At 39.0% G+C, this 22,100-nt stretch overlaps 1 protein-coding gene across 3 annotated transcripts in view; it reads right to left on the bottom strand.

The window, feature by feature from the left end:
- The window catches only part of PLEKHA8 (pleckstrin homology domain containing A8), a 61,475-nt gene that overhangs the window by 18,945 nt on the left and 20,430 nt on the right, over window positions 1-22,100 (bottom strand). For all 3 annotated transcript variants that reach the window (XM_054494655.2, XM_063667418.1, XM_063667419.1), the window contains exons 2-12: window positions 20,265-20,381; window positions 19,104-19,259; window positions 17,512-17,636; window positions 16,074-16,232; window positions 14,996-15,036; window positions 12,672-12,829; window positions 10,680-10,836; window positions 10,203-10,288; window positions 4,744-4,802; window positions 3,663-3,793; window positions 2,949-3,019 (exon numbers count right to left, since the gene is read on the bottom strand). In XM_054494655.2, coding sequence (XP_054350630.1) covers window positions 2,949-3,019; window positions 3,663-3,793; window positions 4,744-4,802; window positions 10,203-10,288; window positions 10,680-10,836; window positions 12,672-12,829; window positions 14,996-15,036; window positions 16,074-16,232; window positions 17,512-17,636; window positions 19,104-19,259; window positions 20,265-20,381 — 1,260 coding nt within the window. The remainder of the gene's footprint in view (window positions 1-2,948; window positions 3,020-3,662; window positions 3,794-4,743; window positions 4,803-10,202; window positions 10,289-10,679; window positions 10,837-12,671; window positions 12,830-14,995; window positions 15,037-16,073; window positions 16,233-17,511; window positions 17,637-19,103; window positions 19,260-20,264; window positions 20,382-22,100) is intronic.

The following is a 22,100-nucleotide window of genomic DNA, read 5'->3' on the forward strand; positions in this document are numbered from 1 at the left end:
ACTTTCCTATATATGGCATATAAATTGCACACACTCTCCTTTACCTACTTATTCACCCTCCCTCATTTCAAACAAGTTATCAGTTCTACTTATAAAGGCTGGGACTTCAAAATGAGAAAAAGGAACCATTATCCCAGAAAAAATATGCATCAAGGAGCCTACAGGTTCTGAATAACTATTGTGTAAACATTTCTCAAAAAACAGTTTACACAGAGCTTGTTGTGTCTGTGTCTGTGGGAGGGGAGGGTGGGTTTAACAGGGGAACTTTGGAGGGAGGGTGGGTTTAATAGGGGAACTTTATCTCCTCACACTGAGCGGCAGCAAGAAACTAGGGATTTCCACAATCAAAGATAGGATTTAAATCATAAACAGCTTCTTTGAAATAAGCCTGAACATCAGGACGAAAATGTCAAATTTACAGCCTCCCTTCTCTTTTCCATTGAAAATTGTGCCGAAGGAGAAGAGAAGGAAGAAAAAGCTGAGACTGGCTGTGATTATTGCAGTCACAAAGCAGCATTTGCCCTTCAAAGTCTCCTCTTTCTTCACAAAGTCAATACATCCCCTAGGCCCAGTCTCCAAATCAAGTACAACATTTGATGAGAAACCTTGAGGAGAAAAGGAGAGAGAAAAGTGGGCAGAATCGGGGTTGGGACTGGACAGAAATGGTATATCCTCAGTTTCCTTTCTATCTCTAGGGGGGTCAAAGCCCATAAGCAGCTGGGTTCTGTTCCACCCCAGCTCTTCCAGTGGGCTAAATGGGATCAGCATTGTCCTATTCCCCTTCCATAGACAGCCCTAACAAAGTAATAGCAGCATGAGACATGCGGAGTCCACTGGGCACACAGTGCTGAACCCTGTATCTTCTGCATTTCCAACAGGCGGAGAAGTCTTTTTGCTGGCATGAAAATTCCATACTAATAAGTTAGTTTGACGGGAAGTTTCTGGCTTGGCACCTAAGCTTTGTAAACTTTCCATTACTGATGTGGGACAAATAAGTCTTATTTTCTGGCAGGTTATTAACTTCATATATCATGATTATGATAATGATGACAAAACATCATTATCACAACAATAGATGCTAATCTTGACAACTGAGCATTGTTTTTTTGTTTGTTTGTTTGTTTTTAAGACAGGTTCTGGTCTCACTTGATTGCCCAGACTGGAGTACAGTACCATGACCACAACTCACTGCAGTCTTAACCTCCTGGACTCAAGCAATCTTCCCACCTCAGCCCCCTAAGTAGCTGGGACTACAGGCACGCAACACCATGCTCAGCTAATTTTTGTATTATTTTTGTAAAGATGGAGTTTTGCCATGTTGGCTAGGCTGGTCTCAAACTCCTGAACTCAAGTGATCCTCCTGCCTCAGTCTCCCAAAGTACTAGGATTACAGGCATGAGCCACCACACTCGGCCATACTGAGTGTTTTGTGTACCAAATACTTCTGTAATTTTTTCACATGCACATGCACCTACTTAATATTTACAACCACCTTATTAGGGAAATAATATCACCATTCCCATTTTATAGATGAACAAAGTGAGGATCAGAGAGGTTAAATAACTTGCCTAAGGGCAGAGCACTAATGAGTGGCAGAATCCAGAGAGCCACTCCAGAGCTCCTGATCCTACGCTCCACAAGCCATAAAGCTTGACAGATACTGGCTAGGGGGCATGAGTAGACATGCTGAATATACTTTTAGTACTTGAAATCAGGACACAGAGGGGAGAATATAACTGAGACCATCCTGAAATTCAGGCATGTATGGGGAATGTAAAACTGCAGGTGGCCCAGGAATGGTGGAGAAGACCCTTTGTAGGAGAAATGTGGACCTTCAAAGCAGGGGCCTCAAAGCCACTCTGCTTCAGACCTTATGCTGGTCTTAAGCAATATTTTAATCTTACAGTTCCCTAACTTGTAAAAATGGATTGAAATGAGGATTAAGTTTATGAAGTCTAAATTCTTCACAAAGTGCTACAGAAATGTCAGCTCTCATTTTTATGGCAGATCAGCAGTTGCCAGATGGGGCAGACTCGGGAAATCATGTGGGGGCAGAATTCTTGAGGACTCATGGCCCAGAGAGAGGACTAACAGAAGGAGGTAGAACCCAACTGTGACACTGAAAAAAGCCACAGAGAACACTAGCTCCCTCTCAAACCAGAAGCATCTAATTAGTTTATGTCACAGTTCATTTTTTTCTCCACACACGCCTCACGGCCCATGCTAGAAGAATTTCCTACAGATCAATGGTGAGAGTTCAGCCACTCCATTAGAAGCACTGTAAGGATGCTCCCAAATCTCAACATTTTCCAAAACTGGTCTGATAAATGGCTCTATCCACACATCCATCCATCTACCTACCTGTCCAATGTTTATTAAGGACCTACAATGTTGCAGTCACTACCTTAAGGTGCTGGAGATATAAGATGATCTCCTTTGACCAAACCCTTCATCCCATTTTGGCTCTATGACTAGAAACTGGGATGCACAGAGCATTATATATTTGAGGAGTTACACGATGATGAAAACCTTTACTCCTACTCCAGAACAAATCCCTGGGATTCCCCCACGCCAACCTGCTGTTACGGTGTTCAAGCTTTTCTTTGTATACTGATTTTCAAAGACTATAATATATTTGAAGATTTAGGAAAACTAACTTCTTGATAATATTAGGACTTCCTATTATGTTTAAGAGATGGCTTTCCATTTATTCAGCACTTCTTTAAAATATACTGATTTTTAGTAAGTTACATCTAGATTACCAGGTCATTGTCTCATAGGTACTTTTTAAACAAAGCATATAGGAAGCAATGAATAATAATGAAATAAGAAAAGAAACAAAATCAAATTCTGAAAAGCAGAAATATCCCCTATACCCTGTATCCTCCTCTAGGGGTCTCCATTCCGCAGTCTATTGACTCATTCAACAAAACATAAAGAACACTTACTTAGGGCTGTCTGGATATCCTTTTCCCCATTTTTCACTTCTGTCAAAAATCCCTTCAAAAATTTGAGACCTCTAAAACAAAATAAAGGAAGAAATATTATTTTCAAAGTTCACTTATGTTGAATGGGTATAAAGAAATGGCAGACATCAGCTTCCATTTCAGTAACATCTTAGGCACAGCAGTGAATAGGTCAAATCATGTGGCAGTCCTTCCTGAACCTCTTCCCTTCACTTCCCTTTAGCTTGCTCTGGAGCCCATCTTTCATCTCATCTGATATACCTAAAGAAGTGGTTTTCAAAATGTGTCCCAGGACTAGTGGCTTTAGCATCACCTGGGAATTTGCTAGAAATGCAAATTCTGGGGCCCCACCTGAGTTACTGAATCAGAAACTGGTTCCGAGTCTAGTGTTTTTAACAAGTCCTCCAGATGGTTCTGATGCCACTGAAGTTGGAGAGCCACTGATTTAAAGAGAAGCCAGTTGACTTTAATGCCTTTAAGATTCCTAACTTATATATACTTATTAACAATATTTATCACATCAAAAGGGAGGCAAAAAAAAAATAAGGTGGTATTATTCATTAGGCCTTCTAGAAAAGGCTACACAATTCAACTAGATCCTTCACTCAGAAGTAGTCTCCTTTGTGTAACAATTTTTTTTGCTGGTAATTTTTTTTGAGCTAGATTTTAACTGCTGTCCCACCCCAGCTGCCTCACCTCTTCAGCCACAAGAGGGCTTCAGTCGCTGAGTTCCTAACCTGGGCTACATCCGCCTCCACTTCGTGCAGCACTATCTTCTGGAGAGTGGTAAACTCTTCTTTGTTGGTTATATACTTCTGATTTACTTTCTGGAGGGAAAGCAGGGAAACAACCTAAGTTTAAAATGCTGAAGTTATCAAGCAACTCAGTATAGTATTGAGACTTGTAAGTTTGGCAAGCAGGCCTCTAAGAAAATAAATTAAGCTCCTATTACCTTCTTCCTTATGTTTTCATGATAATATTTGTTTTGGAGAATTCTATGTAGCTTAAACTGGAATTAAATAGTCTCAGGGTTTAAAGTTTTGTTCTTTAAGTTATTTTTTCTGCCTCAGAACCTCTCTCATGGCTCTCTTTGGCAGATACTTTTCACTCTGAGTATAAAACAATCATTTGTTCTAATGAGACTACTTGCAACTATTCCACCTAAATACAATAAAGAAAGGTATATCTACAGGAATTCCTAATAGTGCTTCCTCAAAGACTAGTCTCCAATGACAAAAAAGATTTTTATTGGGTACTGTATCCTCAAGAAGGTAACATTTAATCTGCATTTAAAAGGGGACCCATCCCTTATTTTACCTGGAAGAAAGAGGCTCAGAGAGATTTGGTGAGTTGTTGATGGTCCCACAACTACCACTGGAAATGGGCCTTTTGAGTCCCAGACCACTGACAGCTATTTTCACCACATAACCTATCTTTTAGAAAAATATAACTTATCACCATTTAAACCTAAAAAAGCACAGAATCAGTGTGGACATTAGAGTGAAACCCTACTGATCCACACAGTGCACATGAAAAGGCAGTCCTGGTTTCATTTTAAAAATGAATCTTCTACTCCCCATAAAGCTTAACTCTAGCATATAATAAAGGCTTAGTAATTCCCTTACTGAGCATTCACAATGTGAGAATAAAGATGCTTGCTCTCTTAAAGAACAGTGACACATTTTTCACTTTTTGATTTATTCTGGCCAAGCACAAAAATGTTGAAAACATTTTCCTTTATTTAAAAGTTTCCACAGAGACAAATCAGTATGCTCACCTTAATATTTCCAACAAGATCCATCTTAACAGGAGCAAACACTGTAGGGCCAAGTTTGTCTAGAAGAAAAGATCAAAAACATTTCTGAAAAAGCAATTTTTAAGTGGCAATATTTTTTATAATAAAGTAATAATAAATTTAGCAGATCCCCAACAACTTTAATTTTTCTTCCAAATCATTATCTAAACATAACCTTCAAAAGCTTCCGGGATACTATTACCGTCTTTTTCTATTACACTACTCCAAGGTGAGTTATAATGAGGCCCTAAGTGACAGGTGAGATGAAGATAATCTTATAAGTTTAGAATTCATATAGTAATCCTTAGGGCTGCATTGTCCAATATGGTAGCCACTAGATATGTGGCTAGTTAGTACTTGCAGTGTGGCTAGTACTAACCAAAATGTACTGGAGGTAAAATACATACCAGATTTGGAAGACTGAGTATGAAAAAGAGATTGCAAAATATCTCATTAATGATTCTTTTGGTTTGTTTGTTTTTTTGAGATGGAGTCTCTCGCTCTGTCCCCAGGCTGGAGTGGAGTAGCATGATCTTGGCTCACTGCAACCTCCACCTCCCAGGTTCAAGCGATTCTCCTGCCTCAGCCTCCCAAGTAGCTGAGATTACAGATGCCCACCACCACGCCCAGCTAATTTTTGTATTTTCAGTAGAGACGGGCTTCACCATGTTGGCCAGGCTGGTCTTGAACTCCTGATCTCAAGTCATCTGCCCACCTCGGCCTCCCAAAGTGCTGGGATTACAGGCGTGAGCCACCATGCCCAGACTCATTAATGATTCTTTTTTTTTTTGGGACGGAGTCTCGCTCTGTCCCCAGGCTAGAGTGCAGTGGCATGATCTCAGCTCACTGTAACCTCCGACCCCCTAGTTCAAGCGATTCTCCTGCCTCAGCCTCCCAGGTAGCTGGGATTATAGGCATGCGCCACCACGTTGGCCAAGATGGTCTCGATCTCCTGACTGTGACCCACTTGCCTCGGCCTCCCAAAGTGCTGGGATTACAGGCATGAGCCACCACGCCCGGCCCAATGATTCTTTTATATTTATTACATGTTGAGATATTTTAGATATTCTAGGTTTTAAAATACATTATTAAAATTAATTTGTGTTTACTATGTTAATGTGTATACTAGAAAACTTAAAATTACATATGTGGTTTGAATATTTCTGTTGGGCAAGAACAATGACTAAAAAATAAAACAAAGAGGTATAGCTAAAAAGCCAAAAGAGAAAAGGTAGAGGAATTCTTAAAAAAAAAAAAAAAAAAAATACTTGATTGATCTAAAAGAAAGGCAGGGACAAAGATAGGTAGCTAAGAGGCCAAAAGAGGAAATAAAACAGAATACTAAAAAAAAATTGATTAACTGGCTAGAGATCAGGAAAGGAATAAAAAGGGAACAAAGAACATACAGAGAAAAGCAGAAAATAAGTAGCAAGATGATAGAAACAAATACCAGGATAATGAATGAAATTCATCCAAACAATGTAATTCACTACATTAACAAATTACAGGAAAAAAATGACTTCAGCAAATATAGAAAAAGCATTTTATAAAGTTAACTCATTCATGATTATAAAAACAACTCAGCATATAAACATAATTTGCATGTACATGCTATTAATAATTGGAAAATGAAATAAAACACTTTTTACAACAGCATAAAAAAATTCTAAAATTTATTCCTAACAAAAGAATATGACAGCTATACACTAAAAACTACACAGAACATTCTTCAGAGAAAATTAAAATGACTTAAGTAAATAGATACAGCATCCTCATGGATTAGAAGATTCAATGTTTTTGTTTTTGAGACAGGGTCTTGCTCTGTCACCTATGATGGAGTGCAGTGGTGCAGCCACGGCTCACTGCAGCCTTGATATCCCAGGCTCATGTGATTCTCCTGCATCAGCCTCCCAAGTAGCTGGGACTATAGGCTTGTGCCATCACACCTGGCTAATTTTTTTCATAGAGACAGGGTCTTACTTTGTTGCCTAGGCCAGGATCAAACTCCTGGTTTCAAGCGATCCTCCTGCCTTGGCCTCCCAAAGTGCTGGGATTACAGTTATGAGCCAGTGAGCCCAGCCTTCAATGTTGTTTAAGATGTCAGCTTTCCCCTAATTGGTTTAGAGATACAATGTAATCTTAATCAAAATCCTAAAAGGCTTTTAAATAGGAATTGAACAGCTAAAATTTATCAAAAGGCCTAGAATTTCCAAAACAATCTTGAAAAAGAAAAAACTGAGAGATTTACATTATCTGATTTCAAGCCTTATAATAATCAAGACACCATAAGATCATTGGAACAGAAAAGAAGAGTCCAGAAACAGTCCCACATTATAAGCATTGTAAGTTCAATTGGTTTTTGACAGAGCTGCCAAAGCAATGTAAAAGGGAAAACATATTTTGACCCATGGTTCTTGAGCAACCAGATACCACAAGGAAAAAAAAAAATGAACCTCAACTCCCTACCACACACCACACACAAAAAATAATTCCAGTGGTTCACAGGCACAAATGTAAAAGTCTGAAGAGTCTAGAAGAAAACAGAATGTCTTCATGACCTTTGGGATAGGTAAAGATTTCTTAAGACACTAAAAGCACTAAGTATAAAAGAAGAAACTGGACTTCATGGAAATTTAAAACTTCTGAAAAGGCATCATTAAGAAAAGGAGGAGGCAGGCCATACCCTGGGGGAAAATATTCACATGTCTACAATGGAATTTTAATTAAGAATATATAAAGAACTCTCCCAACTCAGTAATAAAAAGAAAAACAATTAACTTTTAAAAATGGGTGAAAGATTTGAACAGACATTTCACAATGGAAGAGATAGGGATGGCCAATAATTATTTTAAAAAGTGCTCAATATCATTAGTCATCATGGAAATGCAAATTAAAGCCACAATGAAATACCACTAAAACATTCAGGAATGCCAAAAACAAAATATTGACACTACCAAATGCTGGTGAAGAAGTCAAACAACTAGAATACTCATACACTATGAACAACTGTGAAACCATTATAACTGTCTGGCAGTTTATTATAAAGTTAAACTATGAACCAGCAATTCCAGTCCTAGGTATTTACTCAAGAGAAATGAAAGCATAGGCCCATAGGCACAAAAATGTTTAGAGCAATTTCATTTGTAATAGTCCCAAATTGGCCAAGAGCAGTGGCTCACTCCTGTAATCCCAGCACTTTGGGAGACCGAGGTGGGCGGATCACGTGAGCTCCGGAGTTTGAGACCAGCCTGGCCAACATGGTGAAACCTTGTCTCTACTAAAAATACAAAAAAAATTAGCCGAGCATGGTGGCACAGGCCTGTAACCCCAGCTACTCGGGAGGCTGGGGCAGGAGAATCACTTGAACCCGGGAGGTGGAGGTTAGGTGACAGCTTAGGTGACAGAGCAAGACTCTGTCTCAAGAAAAAAAAAAAGAGTCCCAAACTACAAACTGCCCAAAGTCCATCAATAAGAGAGTGAATAAATAATTGTGGCATATTCATTTAATGGAATACTACTTCGCAATAAAAAGGAACGAACTACTGATACAGACAACAAGGATGAATCTCAAAAACATACTGTTTGAGAAAAGCCAGAGGCAAAAAAGTATAATATTCCAGTTATATCAAAGTTTAGAATAGGCAGAACTAACCTATGGTGACAGAAATCAATAAAATGGTTATTTCAGGCTAAGTGACACAGGGAACATTCCAGGGTGATGAAAACATACTATTTCTTGATAAGGATATAGATTAGAGAGGTAGGTGCATTTGTCAAAATTCACTGAATCGTAACAGTTAAGTCCTACACAAGTTATACCTCAATTTTTACAAAAGATGTATAGTTAAATGGGTCATAAAGCAAATTTCAACACATTAGCCATTCTTGGTATTACTGACTTTATACAAGTAAAAGTGAATTTGACCTAAACTTTTTTATATATATAAATATATATAATATATAAAATTATGTATTTGTTATATATATAAATTACATATCATTTAAATGTTACATATAAATTTTCATAGATATATTAAAAATATATATAACATATATACACATAACATATATATATATATATATATATACACACTTTTTTTTTTTTTTTTTTTTTTGAGACAGGCTGTCTGTCGTCCAGGCTAGAGTGCAGTGGCGCAATCTCAGCTCACTGCAACCTCCACCTCCCAGGTTCAAGTGATTCTCCTGCCTCAGCCTCCTGAGTAACTGGGATTATAGGTGCACGCCACCACACTCAGCTAATTTTTGTATTTTTAGTAGAGACGGGGTTTTACCACGTTGGCCAGGCTGGTCTCAAACTCCTCATCTCAGGTGATCCGCTCACCTCAGCCTCCCAAAGTGCTAGGATTACAGGCGTGAGCCACTGCGCCCAGCCATAACATACATTTTATTTATTTACATATATATATATGTTATATATATGTATGTTATATATATCATATATATGTTTTATATATATATATAGAGAGAGAGAGAGAGAGAGAGAATATGTCTTTAAAAATCTTTGAAAATATGTTTTGGAGGCCGGGCGCAGTGGCTCACGCCTGTAATCCCAGCACTTTTGGAGGCCAAGGCAGGTGGATCATGAGGTCAGGAGATCGAGACTATCCTGGCAAACACAGTGAAACCCTGTCTCTACTAAAAATACAAAAAAATTAGCCGGGTGTGGTGGCAGGCACCTGTAGTCCCAGCTACTCGGGAGGCTGAGGCAGGAGAATGGCATGAACCTGGTGGGGGCAGAGCTTGCAGTGAGCGGAGATCCTGCCACTGCACTGCAGCCTGGGTGACACAGCAAGACTCCGTCTCAAAAAAAAAAAAAAAATGTTTTGGTCGGGTATGGTGGCTCACATTTTGGGAGGGAAGGATCACTTGAGCCCAGGTGTTCCAGACCAGTATGGGCAACATGACGAAAACCATCTCCACAAAAAATACAAAAATTAGCTGGGCATGCGCATATAGTCCAGCTACCAAGAAGGCTGAGGTGGAAGGATTGCTTGAGCCTGGGAGGTGAAGTTTGCAGTGAACAGAGATCATGCCACTGCACTCCAGCCTGAGCAACAAAGCAAGAGCCTGTCTCAAAAAAAAAAAGTTTTAACTGGTAAAACACATTTTTTCACAGTGCCAATATATTTGAAGGTCTATTCCTCAAATACTTTTTTTACTTTTATGTATGGTTTCTAGAAAGATCCCCCTTTTAAATTACACTATTTTGAGGTCAATATTTAATCATTATTAGAAATGAAATGGGAATATGCAATAATGCTTAAGGTCACATAGTTTTAACTGTATGTGTCTGGTGATTTGAACAAATAGCTAAGGGTCATCTCACTGTACACATAGTTCGGAGTATTTCTCCTGCAAAATAACTACAGTGAGGCAGATTCTAGACATGAATGAATGTAAGGCAACTGCAGGAATCTTACCTAATACTGGAACCACAGCATAACATGATGCCAAGAATGCTTCTGTGGGAATGCCACTGTCTTCCAAAAGTTCAATGTCACTAAAGCTACATAATTTGGTGATATGGAGGAGAAAAGATTGAAAATAAAGTGTCAGCACTCTGCAATTCAGAGGTAAGTCATAGAAACAGCTGCCTCTCTGTAGGGCAAATCATTTGACTTGATATGCCCCAGTGACTGTTTTTCTAAGATGGTCTCATAAAATAAATTTCCAAAGATAATCCACCAAAGCAAGCTAACATTTGTTCACAGAGCACACTTCACAATCAATTCCTTCTTATTCATTGGTAAGAAAGAGTAAACAGTAAAGCAGGTGCTTGGTATACCACATTCTCTATTCTCCTAGAATATGCCATCACCTGAAAGGAACACCATGACTGATTTTCCAGAATGGAAGCTAGTATCCAAGCATCAGTGATATTAGACAGTCTAGAATACCTTGTGTTCATGGTACTAAAGAAAGTTGGGATAACTTCTTTGCTTTCCTCCCAGAGGAATTCCGGAGAGCAACTTGAGTCTGATCCAGACTGAGTCAAGTTATTGTCATGATTTTTCAGGTTTTCCATTCCATCTTCCTTCATTACTTCACCTTGGACTGCAAAGTAGAAAATATCTATTACTAACCTATATTTATTATAAAAATACATGTTGATTGTTGAAAATTTCTAAAACACAGAAAAATACATTGAAATAAAAATTCATGAAACACTGTTCACATACACATATACATACATCTACACACACAAACAAAACTTGAAGTATGTGTAGATTTGAATCCTGCTCGCTTTCACTAAACAATGTATCATGAATATTTTCATTATCATTCAACCCTTCAAAAACATGATTTTAATGACCATGTTATACTGTATCATACCCATGAGGGGTACTTAGGTAGCTTCCAAAATTTTACAATTATAAATACAATCACTACTCATTATTAGCACATTCTATACGTATTTGTGAATTTGTCTACTTGCTAAAATTTATTTGTAACCCCAAAATCAATACATGCGGCACTTTTGCAGTCATTTGTGGACACGTGCAAAGTGGTGAAAACTTTGTTGCCGGACACACATATTCCTAGCTGAGGCAGAGCAATGTGATGTTCTGCCTTCTTGTTTCAGCTCTCACAGTATAGACAAATGTCCTTACTTAGTGCCACATTTTATGCATGTTTGTGCATTTTGTTGTTTTTGCTGTTTAAAAGGGCTCCCAAGTATAGTACCGTCTAGCGTTCCTACCCACAAAAAGGCTGTGATGTGCCTTATGGAAAAAAGATGTGTGTTAGATAAGCTTCATTCAAGCATGAGTAATAGTGCTGTTCACCGTGAGTTCAATGTTAATGAATCAACAATACATATTAAAGTGTCTTTAAACGAAAACACACATAAAACAAGGTTATGTATTGATCGGTAGACAAAAATTTTGTGAGCAAAGGCTTGCAGGAACCTAACCTTGTATTTCCCCCAGGAGCAAGAGTTTAGTATTTGTTAATTCAGTGCTCACGGTGACTCAATAAAACCTAACTACTGCAAATAATGAGAACTGACTGTAATGCCACAAAGAACATCCCTATCAATAGGTCTTTCTCCTTAAATCTAACTATTCACTGAAGAACAATTCCTAGAAGCAAAATTATAGGAGCAAATAAATGACTGCACTGTTTTGACAGATATTTTCTTCTGTCTTTATTATTTACCCAAGAGATAAGGCTCCAATGATGTGTGGATTGTCTCTCTCAGATTAACAGCTAAGAAAACACAGTTCCTTCCCTCAACTCCCACACTGCTTCCCGATTCATCGGAAAAAACAAGGTCTCTTATTTCAATGTAGATGAGGAGGAAATTTTAATTTCATTTTCAAATTATTAAGTACTTATAACACAATTAAAAGCTCTAATATAGTTGTCTTTGATCTGAAATAGATTTCAGTGATTAGCATTGCCAAGGGATTAGCATATTTGAACTAGACCTATTACCTGAAATGTGGGACTTTGGCTCGATAAACAGAGAAGACTTCGTAGAAACCTCATGGTGACTGGTGAATTCTGACATCCTCGGGCCCAACAGAAACCGGGAGGATGAAAAACTGAACTGCTGTAATTTTACACACTGTTAAATCTAATATCATAATCTAAGTTCAAAGGACTTTTAAGATACAGGGTTGAAGGCCCTCTGCTCACTGCAGCCCATGAACACAGCCAAGAACACTGAGCAGGAATCTTCCTCTTCACTCTGCCTTCTCAACACCAGGTCAGATTGGATGAAAGAATGTTGTTCAGTCATATGACCTATCTTACCCAGCCAATATCCTCCTTAGGAGACACTACTACATGGTCTTGAGATTAAGCCCTATCATGGATATTCATCAAATTCCCAAATTTTCTATCATCTAAAATTGGTTTGTTTCAGACTTTACTTTTGTTTTTACCTGTTATATTATCATCTGTATTTTCCTCACTTGATATGCTGCAGTCTATCTCTGCAGATTTTAAATATAAGGAATTCTTGTTTTTCATTAGGATTTCTTCCTCACCATTTATTTCCATATTTAAAGATCCATTTTCACAAGTGCTCAACTCCATTTGCCTGCAAATTTTTTAAAAGGAAAAAAAGCCAGAAGGTCGTTATTTGGTCCCTTTTTTTTTTTTTTTTTTTTTTTGAAACAGGGTCTCCACTCTGTCACCCAGGCTGCAGTACGGTGGCACAATCACAGCTCACTGCAATCTCCTGGGCTCAATCAATCCTCCTACTTGAGCCCAGCACTCCACCCTGAGTAGCTCAGACTACAGGTGCCTGCCACCATGCCCGGCTAATTTCTAATTTTTTGTAGAGATGGGGTGTCACTATGTTGCCCAGGTTGGTCTTGACCACCTGGCCTCAGGCAATCCTCCCACCTCAGCGTTCTAAAGTGCTAGGATCACAGGTGTGAGCCACCTCACCAAGCCTGGTCATAAACTGACTGCCCAGGTAAATGTAATCCTTTCAACATCCACTGAAACAATTGTTAAATCAAGCCAAACCGCCCAGTCTTCTGCCTCCAAGGCCTGTGATGGGAGCAGTCCAGCCTCAAGGCTGCAATTTAGAAATCAAAGAGCCATTAATGGCTTTCCCAGCACCCTCAGCAGTCCCAATCTTCCTGCTCCACAGCAGCATCAGGAAATAGTCATTGACAGCTCTTTGGTTTTCAACGAGTTTTCTCCAGGTGCCACTTTGCACACTTTACTTTCCTCAACTTCTCCCTGGGGGACTTCTCTCTCTCTACACCACTGGCCATTTCTCTGTGTTTGCCCGGCCAGTAAGATCTTGGCTCACTGCAACCTCTGCTTTCCGGGTTCAAGTGATTCTCCTGCCTCAGCCTCCTGAGTAGCTGGGATTACAGGCACCCGCCACCACGCCCAGTTAATTTTTTGCATTTTTAGTAGAGACAGGGTTTCACCAGGTTGGCCAGGCTGGTCTTGAACACCTGACCTCAGGTGATCCACCCGTCTCGGCCTCCCAAAGTGCTGGGATTATAGGCGTGAGCCACCATGCCCAACCAGGGAGAGTACTCCTTATAAAGTATGTCTGACAGAAAAAACCCAGGAGGACCACATCACATCCTGAGGGAAATGTCAGCACATTAGGGTAACAGAAAAAGCCAATTAACATGCAAGTAGAACAGGTAATTCTATCGGTTAAAGGAACAATCATAATATCTTATCATTATGATTAGGTGACTATACCTAGCCTAATTAGAACAAAAATATTTTCTTCTAATAAAAATAAGAAGGAAGGGTCCAAGCTACATAGTAACTACAGGAAAAGTATTTGCTATTTTCTTAAAAAAAACCATATTTCAACCTAGTAATTCAAAATGTAGGAGCATATAGAGGCAAAGACCTCAACAACAACAAAAAACCTACGAATATGCTCCTAGTAAGAATATTTAGAACAGGAGAAAACTGGAAATAACTAAATTGGGAACAATCCTTGTAATAAAGAAGTAAGCAATAGTATATAAAGAGATGAACTATTAAATAATTTGAGGCCGGGCACAGTGGCTCAGGCCTGTAATACCAACACTTGGGGAGACCAAGGCGGATGAATTGCTTGAGCTCAGGAGTTCAAGACCAGCCTGGGCAACATGGTGAAACCCTGTCTCTACAAAAAATACAAAAATTAGCCAGGCATGGTGGCATGCACCTATAGTCCCAGCTACTTGGGACGCCGAGGTAGGAGGATTGCTTGGGCCCACGATGTTGAGGCTGCAGTAATTTAGCCCACTTTCATGGGCTAAATCATCTTAAAAATTGAAGAAGCATTTAGGGGAATAGAAATAGTTTAGATTTTGATAGTAGGTTATTTTTCAACCTGCAACGCTACCTAAGATTTTTATTTTTAAACACAACAAAATAGCACTACTATCATTTCTAGATAAAAGCACACTTAAAACAATGCTCAGAGAGAAGTTTCCTCTACAAGAGAAGTTTCAACCTTCAGTACACCCTAGAGAGATTAAAAGTTACTAGATGTGATAGGTGAGATCCATCTTAGGGAAAATGCCAACATCTTCCCTATTAGTGCTAAATAAAAGGTCTGATCTGGGTTGATTCAGGCTCATTCGAAAGAGGAAAGTCAGATATTGTTTACTTCCATATTATTTCAAATCCTGAGAAAAACCACTACATGATCAAAGTATCTTTTTTTAAACAAGGAATAACAATATCCTTATTTTTTTTTAATTTTTAGCAAGAAGAAAAAAAGCTACTGTACCTTTCCAATGAATTATGAATTGGTATAATAGGATGTTTCATCTTTAAAAGAAGCAAAGAAAGGAAAGTTCACATGTTAAACTTTGAACAGAGCATATTTATGATCTTATTACATACAAAATGGTAAATATGACCATATGACCATAATATACACTAGCCCCACTAAACAGAAACAATTTTAGGTCTTCCCAAAAGAGAGTCATTGATTCCATCTGGTCCTTCTTATTTATACAAATACATTTCTAAGGAAAAGGAAGATGATCTTTTGACAGACCTAATTATCACAGTCAAACTCAGTGATTAGCTTTCTTTGTAATTTCAGTTATGCTCATTAAACATTGATAAGCAGCAAACTATGACACAAGTATTATATCAAATACTAGAGGTATAAAGGTAGACACTATGGGGTTCCTGCCCTAAAAATCATTTCAGTACAAAACAAGGAATATAAATAAAATAGGAATATGTATAAGAGAGGCTTTTAGCCCAATCTAGTGATTCAGGGAAGAAGAGACTAAGTCTTTGAGGATGAGTATGAGCTAATCAAGGAAAGAGAGGTGAAGAGCATTCCTGGCACTGGAAAATGGCACAAAGGTGTGGAAGGAATTATTAACACAAGCAATGAATATGTTCAAGCTAGGTAATGACAGGGAAAGAGCTGGTAATGTGGGAAGGGGTTAAGAAGTTTTGACTTTAACCTACAGGCAATGAGGGAGCCACTGGAAAGGCTTAGGTTAAGTGGTTCAATGTATACTGCATTAATAGAAATATGGTTGACTGGAAGGGTCAGGCTGAAAGCAACTATTAATAGTTAGAAGACTATCACAACTTTAGGCAAGACTCACTGGACAAGGGGTTGGAAAGAGGCTACATTAGAAACATGTTTAGGTGGTAAAATTGCCACAAATAACTGACTGGATATGGGGTGCTGAGGACAGATATAAAAAAAGGACATAGAGCAAAGTCCATTAAAAAACTGTCTTTATAAGTCACTAAAGTGTAATAGAGAACATAACTCACTATAAACTTTGAACCTTTTCATAATGCCTTGTTGCAGCCAGACTGAGCTGGACTTTTACCTTGCTGGACTTGAGCATGGCCAGCTGCGGTGATCCTGGTGGAGTGCGGTAGAGCAGCTCAGAGGTGAAGGCTGCATTTGCAATCTGCATGCATTCTTCCAAGGTCTTCAGAAAAGTATTACAGGTTGATTTCAGCAAAGTTCCCACATCAATTCCTTCCTACGAAACAACCAGAGTGGAAGACTCCCTTACCTTGCCAAAAAAGAAAAAGCCCAATTGTGGAATGTCCTTAGAGGTTGTCCACAAAATAATAATAATGTATCCACCTGCTGAAATATGTACATCAGTTATAAAAGAAAAGCCCAATTTATCTATTAATCAAGTAACTATCAGCACTATTTGACTTTCACCTACAAGCAATGAGGGAGCTGCTGAAAGCCTTAGGTAGTAAAGTGGTTCAATTTACATTGCATTAATTGTAACTCCCCTAGTCATGACAACCAAAAGTATCTCTCCTTGAGAATCCCTGCTCTAGACTATAAACTTCCCAAGAGCAGGATTGAAATGCTTTTTTTTGGTATCCTTCATCTTCCCTCCCCCTCTCCTCACAGTCTATCTCATACATATTAGGCAGCTGCTGAATGAGTAAGAGCACCCAAAAGAAAGTGAATGCAAGTAGGTTAAATCACCTTTTTTAGAAAAACTCAAAACACATGTACTACCAGTAGCACAGTGTTCTTCTACTACCTAAGAAAATAAATGAAAATCTTTCATTAAAATCTGCAGTTGCACTGTCAGATCGAAACTTCTTTGAAAGCAGAGCAGAGACCCTGGTTAATGTGAGCCATTCTATACATGATATAGCTCAACACCAGAGAAATCTTTTAATATATGTTTTAAAATAAATGAATAATGATTGTATTAATAAATGCTAAAAATCACAATCCTTGCTGACAAAGAAGAGAAAAAAAGCTGTGTCTCCATCTTTGAAAGCACTAGTCTATTCCAAAGCACAGTTACGATGGTAAAACAAAATACTGTTAGTCTCATAGATGCACATCAATGAAAGACAATAAGTTGGCATCTTAATAGCCATAGCTATAGAAATGGCTCTGCAAGACTGTAATTAACAAAACAATATAAACTGGAGAGAAACATATTTTAGTATGACAGTACTAAAGTTAAAGGTTCCAAATATTATCAATTAATTAATCCCTAATTCATTCCAGGAAGGAAAGCCATCCACACGCAAATGATGAAATGTACTATTGCTTCTCTTTGTTTAATTTTGTTACTTTTTTCCTCTACAAAACAGTAAATTCCAAGATAGTCATAAAATTAGGTGAGAGTAAACACCACCTGTAAGCAACGTCTGGTGCTTTTTAGGTGTATTAGTAATATTAATAAAATAGTATTTTACCTCAGAATTATATATACTGGTAGTCACTTCTTTTATATTATTCATGTATATTAATAATATTAATAAATAATATTTTACCTCTGAATTGGACACACCAGTTGTGGTCACTTCTTTTGTTTTATCTACTTGCTGAACAAGGAGGTCACAGTAGAGTCTTAGTTCTGACATTTTGGTTTTCAAGTTTTCAGTGTTTTCAGCAAACTCTAAATGACAAAATGATGATAATGCAGTAACCAGAACAAACAACTGATTTACTAGTTAGGATACTACGCAGAAGTGGAATCCTTACTAGTTAGGATACCACACAGAACATATGCTCAAAGTCGAATCTTTAAAGTATGGGTTGCAAATGTGACAGGTGAAGACATAATAACAAGAAAAACCAGAAAAAGTAGATCTCCAGTCTTTCAAAGTAGTATACATTATTTATTAAGCCAATATACCGAATAATCACCAGTATACAAAGAAGGAGACAATATACTGTCTGACCCACTCCTGTCAGAACTGGGAGCAGAGCCAAGGGGTTCAGAGTTTTGGCCTCAGTTATGCCAGAGAGTTTTTCCTATCTATAAAATGGGGTCATAGCTGTTTACTTACTAATGCAGTGCTCTACTCTTACCTGGGAAAAGCATTCTGTAGTGTCCAATTACCACTAAGAACACTGTTCATAATTTCAGCTGAGGACTGGTTCGGTATGCTGCCTTGTCAAGGCTAATGGCACCCAGCCATTATTATTAGCAATGCTCTCCAGTCACCCTGGCATTGAGGGCTCAGCTACAATTATTATCACTTTTCTGTTTCCTTCTTCATGAAAAAAAAACTGCACATTACCATCTGCTCTGAGTCAAAGCCAACAGCTTCTAGAAGTTATTCCCAATTTAGCATTAAAAGAAGAGGCCAATTTATGAATCTATGTGAAGAGTTAAGCACAACTGCGACACCTGTCATGAGAGATGTTCCCTGGAACCCTGTTTCCCATTTCACCCCACCCTAGCTCATCTCTTCAGGGTACATTTAGGGTCATGGGGCAGGGAAGGCAGCAACTAGGACCCCGGCAGTGAGCCCTGGTATTCTTGCCCCAGTCCAAAGAGAAAGCTGGGCCACGGTTCTCTGGAGAACTTAACAATGCCCAGTGAATGAGCATTAAGCAACAGGAACCTGACAATTAAGCATCCATCCCATCCCAGAAAAAAAGGGAAGAGGAGCAGGGTGTTGCTACAGAAAACACCCTGATCCAAGGCTTATCTGGCTCAACTACTCTTCACCAAAGGTCAAGTTTGGCCACAGACTGGATACTCCACCATTTTATCATCACTAATTCTCACGGTAATCCTCCTAAGGTAGGATCTATTACCTCTTTTTAAAAGATGAAGAAACTAAGAGTAAGAAAGGTTAAGTGACCAATGCCAAGGTTATACAGTCAATAAACTGCAAAGCCATCATGTGTACCCAGCTGTGTCTGGCTCCAAAGCCTGCATTCTTTGCACTATGCTATGCCAAGAAAGAAGAGTTAGATATGGACCCTGGTTTAAATTATACGAAGATACATAGCATTTGCACGATACAAAAAGCTGGCTAGGTGGTCAGAAGCAAGACAACAAATAAGGGAAATCAGAGATGCCAGTGGGTGATTCCCAAGATTTCCACAGCAAAGGACAATCAATACTTGCCTTTCTCCTTCTGGGTCCTACTGTCAGTCAGGCAAGCCTTGGCTGATCCCAGGGCCACCAGCCACCGCTGTCTTTCAGCCACACTTCTGGCCTTCAGGTAGAAATACTGTTCCCCGGGGATTATCAGGTCCATGCGTGTATTATCTACAGAATGAACTGGGAGCAAGACAGAGGGAGATCAGAGACTCAGAAGAGCCTTGTCTGGGTAGCCTCCACCCCACCCAACTTCTTGAGCTTAACTGATGGCAGTCATTGAAGGCTTCTTCCCAAGGAGGATGCCAGTCATTACCTCTCCTAATTCACACAAAGTTCTGTTTACTTATCTCATCTTAGATGTCTCTGTTAATCAAGAGGGAAAACCTTGCAATTGCCTCCAAGGCATCACAAAAACTTTGGCCCAAACAAGAATCACCCAATTTAACTTTTCAGTTAAACTGACCTCTTATCAGAATAGAGAAGGAATCTCTCTTTCAGTGGGTGTGTGTGTTAAGTAGGCTGCTCTGAGGCCAAGAAACAAGGGTATGTTTTTTATCTCCTTGGATTTATTGGGAAACAATCAAAAATACAATCTTTTCCATCTTCTACTTCCTTTGAAAAGTCAGACCAAAAGTGTGAGAATTTTCTCAGAGGCCTTTAGGAGAAGAAACAAGCAAACCAAAGTCTTTCACCCACATCCACTACCTAAATTCCCATTTAATCTGTTTTTCTTCTGAGCCACACCTTCTCAGCATGTCTCAAGACAAAAACAAGAAGTAAAGACTATTTGAAAGTCTGTTAGGTTTTTGCTTGTTTTGTTTTGGTGGAGGGCATGTGTGTGTCCATCCTGATTTAAACACAAAAGTGTTTGATGCTGCAGTAAAGACTTTAAGTTTTGCTAATAGCCACTGGTCCCAAGTGAGCAGGTCACTAAGGAATGAGTGCTAGTTGAGTAGTGAAGCACGTTGCTCTCATCTATTTTGACCACCTCTTAGCCAATCTCCTTATAAAAGCTGGCTACAGTTTTGGGTTGTATTTGCAAGGCTTTCTTTTGACACATAACACTATGTCCCTTGGTCTGTACTAGGGGAGCAGCAGAGAAAGGTATGCAGGGGCCAGGGGCTTTTTTGTTTTTGAGGGAAAACAGAAAGAAAAATAAAACTTGCAAGTTGCTTGATTTCTCACCTTGAATTTCACAGACTGCCATTTGTATGCTTCCTTTGCAACCTTTCCAGGCATCTTCAGGAGAATCATAATAGGACAATATTCCCCCACAGAGAAGGAACCATCGAGGCTGCCAACCTGAAAACAAAAGCAAGAGCATCATTGCAATTACTGCCTGTGTATGAACTACCTCCCAAGATACAGAAATAGAGCCTAATATAGGATACTGGGTTAGCTCCAAGGAGCTTTACATCGCCAGCAATATTCTAAGAGAAAGAATTAAGTTAGAAAAACCTGTATGTTTTATCCCATTTTTGTAAAACTAAAAATGCCCAAAGAGGTATATATTTTTTAGTCACATGATTACAGAAGTCTGGAAGGATAAGCAACAACTACACTAATGACTCTCTAGGTAATAGGATTTACAGAAATAAATGAGATGTGTATTCTATTTCTTTCCTAATACAGTACCAGTAGTCTGTGATTTTTACTTTTTCGAAGACGAATAATTAGGATGTCCTGAACATTACTGTTATCACATGCTTGCCTTCCTCTCTTCTAAGAAAAATTATCCAAAACTTAGAAATAAGGCAACAAAGATGACAAGGTCCTTTCAACTAATGTCATACAGAGTGCCAACTAAGAAGCCTGTCTAGAATCCTATGACCCTTAGGAAAAGGTAACATTGTTTGACTTATTCTTTAGTATTGATCCATTGAAATGAGGTATCTTAAAACATTCAAGGCTTAACTACATTCACTTCAATATTGGAGAATTTCAGGGGACCAACCATGTGTAGTAGAAATATGCATCTTATCTAGTCCTCTCACACACCCTATGTTCCAGTCAAACCACTTATTTGCTGTATTTCTGTCTCTGAACTTTTGCTCCAACTGGATCTCTTTATAAAATGTCATCCTGGCCAGGCGCGGTGGCTCACACCTGTAATCCCAGCACTTTGGGAGGTCAAGGTGGGTGGATCATGAGGTCAGGAGATGGAAACCATCCTGGCCAACATGGTGAAACTCCATCTCTACTAAAAATACAAAAATTAGCTGGGCGTGGCAGCAAGTGCCTGTAATCCCAGCTATTCAGGAGGCTGAGGCAGAAGAATCGCTTGAACCCGGAAGGCGAAGGTTGCAGTGAGTCGAGATCTTTTTTGAGACTCCGTCTCAAAAAGAAAAAAAAAAAATCATACCCGACTATCTCTGCGTAAACCTTGTTTTCTCAGTCCTCCTCAGTCAGATGCAGTTCTTTTCTTTCTCTGAAATGCCACAGCCCTTTAGGGATACATTTCTCTCACAGGACTGCCATGGCTAAGGAAGCCAGAGAGAAGGCAGAGCCCCAAGGGCTGCTCAGCTACAGACATCTGATGGGCCCTTGGGGTTTGACTCACACAAACCAAGTGGGTAGGACACCAACGGTATCACTTTATTACGTTTTAATAGGAGGAGGCTACTGCACTTCCTGGAGCACTCCCAGCCCAAGATTATGGAACAAGGAACTACACAGTAATCAGAAGCCTGAATAGTCAGCACTAAATCTATGTGAAGGAGTTGGGTAAGTAGGCAACATATTTTGCTCATCATTTACTTAATCAGGGTCTGCTTTTCCAGAAAGCGCAATACTCAGGACTGCCAGGTACCATGTCTCTTACTTCTTAAAATAAAACTAAATAAACACTAATTCTCAGCATCCACTCTCCCATAATATCTGAACTTATCTTCTCACCAAAGATAAGTAATCTTTTCTTAAACTATGGCTTTTGCTCTTATTATATTTTATATGGAGGATTTCCTTCCCAGAGACCTAGACCCTTTATTGCAGGTCAGGAACCCTTAGGCCTTATCTCTACAC

The sequence above is a fragment of the Pongo pygmaeus genome, chromosome 6 (assembly GCF_028885625.2).
Source record: "Pongo pygmaeus isolate AG05252 chromosome 6, NHGRI_mPonPyg2-v2.0_pri, whole genome shotgun sequence".
Lineage (NCBI taxonomy): Eukaryota > Metazoa > Chordata > Mammalia > Primates > Hominidae > Pongo > Pongo pygmaeus.